We start from the raw sequence: 10,025 nt of genomic DNA, 5'->3' as shown, positions 1-10,025 counted from the left end.
GTCCGAAAAATACGGTATATATGAGCAATTAAGTATCGTACACAAACACAGTATGGCATATCTTTCACAATCTGTTTTTATAACCTGGCCAAGTGTTATATTTTGGTCAAGGAATATGGCAGTAAACATTAAACCCCCTGGCGGTATTCCGAGAGTGGCTCGGGGTGAATTTTTACCAAATGTACCAAAAGCGGTAACCCCAAGCCACACTTGGGTTACGATAGAAAAAATCCTACCTGCTCCCCATGATCCAGCGGCGTCCTCCAGCCATACCCGGCTGGCTTCGGCATCGCATTCTCAGCTGGGGAGGCGTGGCCTGGTGGGAAATTTAAAAGCAGATTATATTGTAATCTGCTTTAACACATTGTTCACAGTGAAATATAATAAATAGTGCATCCAACAGCTTTGTCCAGTGCCCCGATTTACTGTTTGTCCACTACCAGCCCTGACCTTGATCTGACCATTGCCTGACCTTTTCCTGACCTTTTCCTCTTTTCTTGATTTGAACACTTGTCTCTGACCTTGAACATCCCTGACTTCTTACTTGAAACTTGACCATATCCATGGCTTCCAAAAGCTTTCTCGCCAGGGCAAAAGCTGTTTTCGAACAGCTATAAAGCGCTTGTGATTTAGAATAACTTGTGGAATCGAGCGATAGTGATTCACCCGGAAACTTGTCATCAGACAGTGAAAGTGAACACAGCTAAGAATTGTGGAATGCCTACATTCTCTTCAAACAAAAGAGTGACCGGCCTGTGAGTCATTCTGACTTCATTTGGAAAGTTCCCGAATTTATTGTCATGAACCACCAAACACCATCAATGGCTGTGAAAGACCTGGACGTTGTGCTGTTGCAGTTGTCAACCCAGAACACCTGACTGGTCATCACTTCACGGACTACATCCCACCAACTGAGAAAAAGGCAGCACCTACAAGGATGTTCTGTTGCTCAAAGAGAGATGACAGTGGAAGGAAGATCAGAAGGGAAACCAGGTTCTACTGTCCTGATTGTGTTGTCAGACTTTGTGCAGTCCCATGTTTCAAAATTTACCATACCCATATTGTTTACTAGACCAATATGCAGTGTCTACTAATTTATCAATAATATTGCACCCTTATTTGGACAAATTTCCATGTTTATTTATTTTAATATAATTTATGATTTGTGTTTCAAACTCTTATCATACCCGTGAGTTATTCCTAAGAATTACAGGCCTACAATATTAAACAACAAATTTCCATGCAAAACAATGTACCACTTTTGACATAAAAATATTAACCTAATTAGACCACCAGGGAGATTAATAACAATACAAACTTGTTGGTATGCCAACTGTCAAGAGTATTATGTTTTCCCAGACTTTAACCATAAAAAAGCCAATGAGCCATCTTGCCTACCCTCTTTGGGCTCTTTTTTGTGTACCAAATAAGTAATAAAGTTCCCACAGCTAAACCAATAAAACATGTATCAACATGTTAAACTTCTCATCAAAGAAAACATATCCAAAAATGAACCTTGTTCAAAGTATAGGTGAATCACTCCATTTAACTGAAAATTGTTCAGAGTTTGGCAAGTATTGGACTCGCAGTACAAAGTCCTTTAATGGTATTAATAGAAATGTATATATGCATACATCATTGGCAAGCTGGAAAAGCCGATTCATCAATGAAAACTCAGTGAAGTTTATGTGAATATGTTCAAAGAGGACTGATACCACCAATTGGCTATAGTATATGAACTGATGTTTAATGTTGAATCCTTGTAAGTAACAGCAGGGAGCTCTTGAGATGAAAAAAAGGCTCTAATTGTACTGTGGGAGACAGATAATACACAAGCCCCAGTCAGTACAACACAAGCACTGACATGTTTCAACCAACATGTCTTCCTGAGAGGGCCCTCCAAGGATGCCATGTGAAGAAAAATAAGTCAGGGCCTATACCCTCTTGACTAGAGTGGTGATATGGTAGTAAAGTGGGAAATAGAGAACTATGCAGGAAAGTGCCTGGTGCTTGCTGGCCCCTGTAGTCACAGACACACGAGCCCTATAGATAAATTCCACCATAGTAAAGTATAAAAACTGGCTCCAAATAATGTTGCAGTGCACAGCTTTCTGCTATAATGCTGATGTTGTTCTGATGGTGATATTGTTTTTCCCCTTCAGGTTTTTCGTAGTGGCGAGGGAATGGGAATTCGATTGGACAGTGCCTCAGCTTTCCAGGGAGCCGTCATCTCCCCCCATTATGACTCTCTCCTTGTCAAAGTCATTGCCCATGGAAAAGATCAACATGTAGCAGCAACTAAGATGAGCAGAGCTTTGGCAGAATTCAGAATCCGTGGAGTAAAGGTAAGAATTGTTACTAATTTTTTTGCAAAACAATCTACATCCTTTGGTGTCCAATGACATAGATATTGACAAAATAACATTTTTTTCTGTTTGGTTTAGACCCTCCAACATGGAGGAAATTTATGGAGGTAGAAATCAAATGTCATGTTTTCCTTATGCCCTTCTCACATTACACACTTTTTAAATTGATGAAAACCCTTTTAAAGAGTTTGCTTACTAAGCTGTTGTATGTGTAACCAGAAGGTCAGAGAGATGATCTGAACCACAGTAATGTGTATCTAGTGGAGTGTGTCATGTTGTAGGGTCTGGACATTTTTACAATTAGCACACATTACTGCACTGTTTAATAAAGCATTATTTTATGATGTGTAACAGGCAGACAGCAAATTCTCCTCTTTCTGTCTTTTCTCCTCTGTCTGGCCCCATTCCCCCGGTGATGCCCCCAAATCATTCCTTTATGATTCCTAATGACAATGATTCTGTAAAATGCTTAGGATTATTTTCCCTACTTTACCTATTTATTTTCTAAATCTTCCTGGAAGTGATATCCCAAAATGTTCATAGCCTCAAGGAACCCTAGAAAAAACAACAAGTTTTTACCTCTTACCACCCTTAAGGGCAATATAGATACCTACTTTCAAAGAGCATTTTTTACACAAACTTGTCCTAAATAGCTCAAAAAATGTTACAATCATCTTTATCAGGTCAGTTTTAGTGAAAAAAGAGATATATCCTAATTGCATTTTGTTGCAATCTTTTTGCAATCCATTTGGAATCTGTCTGCAACAAGCAAATTGCCCACCCTAAAGAATGTAGCATTCTCAATATTCTGAACTTCTCTTACAATGATGGAAACCCTTACCTATTTTTAGCTAGGATGAAAACTTACACCAAGATGACCCTTTCTTCAAAACTTCAATATGGACCAGCACCATCCATGGGTTTTGAGTAAAACTATGTTGCTACCTCACAAACAACATGGACTAAATAACTTATATACCTTATAAAATACTACCAAGCAGCTTACATAGGCCATCCTACTGCTTTAACCACAACAGAAAAACCCTGTTTATTGGCCCTTTTAGAATTCCATTTATACCTTTTATTTCTCCAAACTATTCCTTGGATCCCTAACAGTCTTAGTCACTTTTATTTAAGCAGCTTGTTTTATCTTCCCTATTCATTTCCTTCTCTTCCTATTCTCATGTGACTTCTCATTTAACACTACCATGTTTCCTCCACTCCCTATCATTTTTTACCTTAAGCTCCAACAAGTATGCATCCTATATATTCCTGTTTGTATGACTCAAACTACAAACCAGAAACCACAAAATATTTTAGCAACATTTTTTTCTTCACATGATAGCAATATATTTGTTGAATAAATCCGTGCCCCACAAAACAGTTTCCATCATAGTATATCTGTTTATTATTTCTATTCTTTTGTTGTGGTGATGTTTTTCTGTAGCTGTTCAATGCTAAACTTGCATAATACTAACATTGTTGTAAAACAAAAACAAAAAAATTAACAAACATAGTGAAAAGTGGAAATAATAACACTGCACCGAAAGATAATCTTTGGCTGTTCTACCCTTTTAAAATCAATTTGATTAACAAATCAATAAATTTGTAGATTAAGCAGGTTTACCCACTACAACCTACCAGAAAATGCCACCTTGCACATGGAGAAAGAGCAGCAGTGACTGGTCTTCATTACAGGAAGCTTCATTTGTGAAAGCAAAGTTTTGTTCTAATTACTGCACAGATATATTAAAAAAATACACAAAGTACACCAACATCCAAGTAAGAATACATAAGAATATTGTATTTACACAATATTTAGAGGACCATTAACTTCCATCACTATTATTTCCTAAGTGTGTCCAACTTAGTCTGGTTTATGTTGCAGTACAAATATTATACTGTTTGACTCTGGACGAGTGTACTGTAGTCTTTAGGCTGATTATTAGGAATAAACATGGCTATGCATTGCATTGCATACTTGCCCAAAAAATAGTCTGAAAAGGAACAGTTTTCTTACTGTACACCACTAATAATATTGGTCAGTTTAAATGGAAATTGTTATTCAAAAATGAAACTACTGTTTGTGACTTCTTTAGAAGCATAAACTGTGATTTAATCCTAGCTTTCCTACCTATTAATTTACTAATCTGTAACAAGGATGCAGCCAGTGTAGAACAAGGACGGCTGACCGGTCGGTATAACTTCCTCTAGTGAAGCAAAAAAAAAACCCAACTGCCTAGTAACATGCAGTTTAAAATCACACCCACAAATTCCAGTTCCCGGCACCTCATGAGAAGACAAGTAACGGAGGCTCCGCACACCGAAGTTGGAATTAGAATCGATAACCGGCTGAACAAGCCAGAGTGACCCACCTTACTATCTCCAGGAACCACCACTCTGGATGGACAAATTCCTGGGCAAAACAAAGTCTCAACGCACCTGCACTGCACAATCGCTCAGAGATAAGAAGGGTGATTTGCGAAATTTCTTCATTATACGGACAGAAGAACAATTCTTCATGCTTACTATGAACGACGCAAACTAGACGTGGATGTTCATTCTTTGTTGTTATTTGTAAGCTACTCCATGGAGGTATCACAAAAAAATAAAAGCTTTAATATGGTATGTTTACAATTATTCCACAAGAAAATCCATTTTATATTGGCCTACTCAGCCACATTGCACATCAGAGACCCACATAGCAACAATAAAACATTCACATTGCAAGGACTGAGTCGGGAATCAACGGAAGAACCTACTACAGAAGCACAGGAGGAGGTGACCTAGTCACCGAAGTCACATCAGTCAGGGGGACCAGTACCCAAACAGCAAAGAATAACGGATAAACCCATATTTCGTAAGCAGGAAATAAATCCGAAAAGGCCAAAGGTAAACAGAAATGACAATACTATCTTTTGTGTAATTTTACAATGTCCTTTTGACTGTTTCATGAATGGGAACCTGAAAAGCTGATGAACTAGCTTTCATTCAACAGGTGACCCTGTCACTTTATGGTCTTAAGTTGTACCAACAATAGCTATATAACAAGTTTGCACTTAATACAACTTTATTTTGGGAGTCACTTTATAATGTTCAGCAGTGTATAGTCTAATTATTTTATTTGTTATGTTCCCTTAATGGGTGAGAGCCGCCCAAGAGTTGCATTTATTGACGTTATTTTTGTTATATTTTAATTTTGTATAATACTAGTTATGATAATAATTTTGGATGTTTTGTGTTTTGTGCCTGATAATTCAATAAAACACTGGCAATTTAGGCCATACAACAGTTTTTTTTTTGAATTTAGGAACTCAAAAAGGTCTCAAGTCTAGTAATTTTGTACTCACTACATCAATTCAGAGATTGCAGTTGCCATTATGCAGTAAAACAGATTTCAAACTTTGAGTGGAACTGTCTTCTGCTCGGTATTCTGATACTCCCATATGGGCTAATAGTCCAGGGATGTTACAACAGTACACAACGTCTTCATCTTCACTGAGATATGGTAGGAGTCTCACCTTTCTTGTCCTATAAACCGTTATTTTAACTTCCGGTCTCAAGATAGTTCTTTTCTTTTAGCCTGGGTGCTAAAAGTTCAGATGCTTGTTTTTACAGACTTAGGTCACATATTAAATCATTGAGCCCTTTCTGGGAGAACTGCTGGTTTGATGAAACACTTCCTTCATATTCATTACCACTGCTAACTTCTGGATTACACTCCAAACCCTGTATCCTCCATGATGGATACAGGAATATTAGGAAATGTACTCAACACTGGTATGGGTATGGAATAGTGTTATGTATCTTTTTATGTATCCTTTTACAAAGTATCTCTTTACAATGTATCTTTTCATGTATCCTTTTCTAATGTATCTTTTTACATCTGTTTGGAGGCTGTAGAAGCTCTACACAGTGCTGAAACAAACCCGAATTTTTCTCCCATTGACTTTAATGGGATTCGAATTCGACCACCCGAATTTTTTTGCTATATTCGACCGAATAGCTGTCGAATCGAATAGTGAGCTATTCGACCAACACTAGTGATCACAGCTAATGCCTGCCTGTGTTTAAGATATATAATTTGGACTACTGAGACCAGACCAAACAATGGGCAATTTACCTGCTTTCCAATCATTATAGAATCAGTTGTTTTTAGTCTAACCCCATCCTCTTTTTGTCTCCCCTGTTTGGCCCTAACTTGCCCATATATCATTTTCTAATAGTGAAGAATAACCTTTTTTCAATTTAATCCCAGCTCAGAGTCTAGATTCACTTTGTTATTTTTAATTAAATACACATATAAACTTTATGAGATTGCTATAGCAAAACAGATAGGTACTATAGTGCTTTCTCTGTCTATACTGCATACTGCTGCACCTTTTTTTTTACTTCTGCTTGCTAGTGATATGTTACCCAACCCAGGTACCCCAACAGCTTTTCTCTTCTCTCCCCCTTCACCAGGATACACCTTCCTTCTAACTGCATTCCCATTCACCCAACTTGCAAACTCTTTCTCCCCCTATTTCTTGCGGTCTACGGAATGCCAGATCTGTCTGCAACAAGCTAACCTCTATCCCCAACCTTCTCCTATCTAAATTTTTGAACTTCCGAGTTTTCACTTAGATTTCATCTTCTGACTTTGTCACTGATGCTGCATTTTCCTATAGAGGCCTGTAGCTTACACATACCCCCAGACCTGGCAACAAAGCAGGTGGTGGGGTGGGTCTCATTTTCTCGCCTATTTGTACATAGAGAGTCCTTCCTACCCCGTCGTGTATGGCAGCGCCAACATCTATCAGACTGTTGAACGGAGATACAATGTAAATCTACTCGACAGCAGTACCATCTAGATAAGACTTTATAGTTTGTTTCTTGGGCTTTACATGTCAATGCAAGTTTATGTGTAAGTATAAATTATTTCTCCCACTCCTCGTCAGTTATCAATCCTCCCAAGCCTTTTTCCCAATATCACTTGTATATAGGAGGGGCACAGCTGGAGTCCCCAGTTAGCAGGCCATATAATACTGAGATAAGATGGGTAGGGCGTGTGTTGGAACTGAGCATCTTCTCAAATTCTGTCAAACCTTTGCATATTAAAGACATATCAGTGAAAGAAGAAACAAAGGATGTTAGCTGTCTATATAAAAAACCATCAAAAGCATCCTACCAGTATTGGGTATATTCAGGGAGGCCGAAAGAGGAACCTAACCATTGAGCAATATATCCTTAAGATATACCCGACCTTAAGATCACCCAACCAGGATAAAAAATTAGATGTACCCATAGCTGGCAGGAATACCGGGTTATCGAATAAAGGAGTCATGGGACCAGGTTTTGTAGATAAAGAGCCTGATTTAATAGAAACATTCCAAACATGTAAGAAGTGAGTGAGCCTAGGCAATGGAACTTTCTGAGATAGAAGGGAACAATCCACCCAAGTTAGGGACTTAAGATCATTTGGTGAAATGGATTTTTCCATCCTCACCCATTTATTAGAATCACTGTTAAAAAGCCAATTCACCACTCGCACTAAGACCGATGCCCGATAATAAAACATAATATTGGGAACCCCTACTCTCCATTTAGCCTTCGGTTTGGCCAATGTATGAAATGCCAACCGGGGGTGTCTCGACCGCCACAAAAAATGGCGAACTATACTATGCACTTTACGTAGATAATTGGCAGGTATGGAAATTGTGACTGCTTGAAACAAGTACAATAACTTTGGAAGTATATCTAATTTAGGAGTATTGACCCTTGCAAACCAACCCAACAGTAGAAAGGAGTATTTCTGAAGTTCAGATTGGAGTTTACTATAAAGAAGGGAGTAATTGTAAAAGAACAAATTAGAGGGGTTGGAGGTTATCATCACACCTAAATGTTTAATCGCCTCTTTTCATATTTTAAAAGAAGTGTTTGCTCTAAGAGATGACATTTGGTTAGTATCCAGCGTAATATTAGGGATCTCAGATTTTGAGTGATTAACCTTAAAGTTACTCAAAAGACTGAATTTCTCAAACTCTGACAAAATAGCGGGAATGGTAATGTGAGGGGATGAGATATCAAGAAGGAGATCATCCCCATATAATGACAATTTATAATGTGAGTCACCCAGCACTATCCCTCTAACTTCTGGATCTTATCAGACGTAAGTTTAATATCCTCATTTTCATGTTATTAATTTCCACAGCTCCATGCTGTATTAGGACCCGCTAAGAACCACTTTCATAGCTTCCCATTGTATCGGGAGAGAAGTGATATCCAAGGAATGATCCCCTAGAAAATTAGCTATCATATCTAGGACTGCGTCAGCACATCTTGGAATAGTGAATCATTACACTTCGAGGTCCGTTCGCTAGGTGCCACTTGCGGGATTTGTAGAGACAACGTCACCGAGAAATGATCAGACCAGGGGCAAGAATCTATAGAGGCCGTTGGATGCTAATCAAGTGCTGGGTGACTCATTAGTATATAGTCAATGCGGGAATACCTCAAGTGCAAGTAGGAGTAAAAAGTATAGTGGTTGGATGAAGTGTACGCCAAATGTCCATTAACCTAAGCTCATATTGTATGGATCGGAAAGAGTTCAATTTAGAATAGGAGATGGAGGTTTTCCCAGAGTATATATCAAGCTGGGGGTCAAATGCAAAGTTTAGGTCACCTCCGACTATGACGGTGCCTTCAGCAACTCCTTTTAAGATTTCCAAATATTGAGTAATAGTCTTTGTGGATTGCTGATTAGGTGCATAAAGGGAGGCAATAGTAAACTTCCTGTTCCATACGGAAATTTTAAAGATTAAATATCTGCCCTGTTGGTCAGAATAGGTAACTATGGTTTGAACTGGTAGCGATTTATGGAAAGCTATAGAGACTCTTTTCGTTTTAGAATCAGGGTTAGAACTATGGACCCAAATAGGATAGTAATAGTTACAGAGAGATGGGATCTGGTTTGTCTGGAAATGAGTTTCCTGAATAAATAATATTTGTATTTGTGAAGGCAATTTCCTATTGATCCCAGACCAATATTTCCCTCTCTATCATGACCTCTGTTTTCAACGCGTTGGGAGCAGTGAATAACACACATGCAGCTTAAGCATATAGTTATATCACGTCTCAAAACTTTATTATCACATCTCAGTTTATATAGTCAGACAACAAGGTGGAAGACACTTAGTAGTTAGTCAGTAACAAGAGGCTTATTTAACAACTTTGCTGAGCAAGATGTTTCAAGGTAAGGATGGAGCAAATACTGACCTATTGATAAGGAGGATATAACTAGTTTCGACACAACTCCATTATCTGCAAAATATAGCAAAAAACACAAAAACAACTTTATGTTGGGCATATAATAGTTGGGAAAGCTTGTTGGGACTATTAAGGCCCTATTTGGACAGAGACGTTTTTCAAGTTTTGTATATTACCACAATTCATTTTAAATGAAACAACTCATAACCAGTTGAACTGCAGACCTTCAGCTTTAATTCAGTGGGTTGAACAAAAAGTTTGCATAAAAATGTGAGGAACTAAAGCCTTTTTTTAACACAATCACGTCATTTCAGGGGCTCATAAAATTGTACAAATTAAAAAGCTGAAGATAAAATGTGCATTCCTAATACTTGGTTGAAAACCCTTTGCTGGCAATGACAGCCTGTAGTC

At 38.1% G+C, this 10,025-nt stretch overlaps 1 protein-coding gene across 6 annotated transcripts in view; it reads left to right on the top strand.

Moving 5' to 3' along the window:
* PC (pyruvate carboxylase) overlaps window positions 1-10,025 on the top strand; it is a 318,614-nt gene that overhangs the window by 206,518 nt on the left and 102,071 nt on the right. For all 6 annotated transcript variants that reach the window (XM_072423070.1, XM_072423066.1, XM_072423072.1 and 3 more), the window contains one exon: window positions 2,163-2,345. In XM_072423070.1, the coding sequence (XP_072279171.1) occupies window positions 2,163-2,345 (183 nt within the window). The remainder of the gene's footprint in view (window positions 1-2,162; window positions 2,346-10,025) is intronic.

The sequence above is a fragment of the Pyxicephalus adspersus genome, chromosome 9, assembly GCF_032062135.1.
Source record: "Pyxicephalus adspersus chromosome 9, UCB_Pads_2.0, whole genome shotgun sequence".
NCBI classification, from domain to species: Eukaryota; Metazoa; Chordata; class Amphibia; order Anura; family Pyxicephalidae; genus Pyxicephalus; species Pyxicephalus adspersus.
Note: the sequence above shows the minus strand (reverse complement) of the source record. Positions and strands in the feature narration are given on the sequence as shown.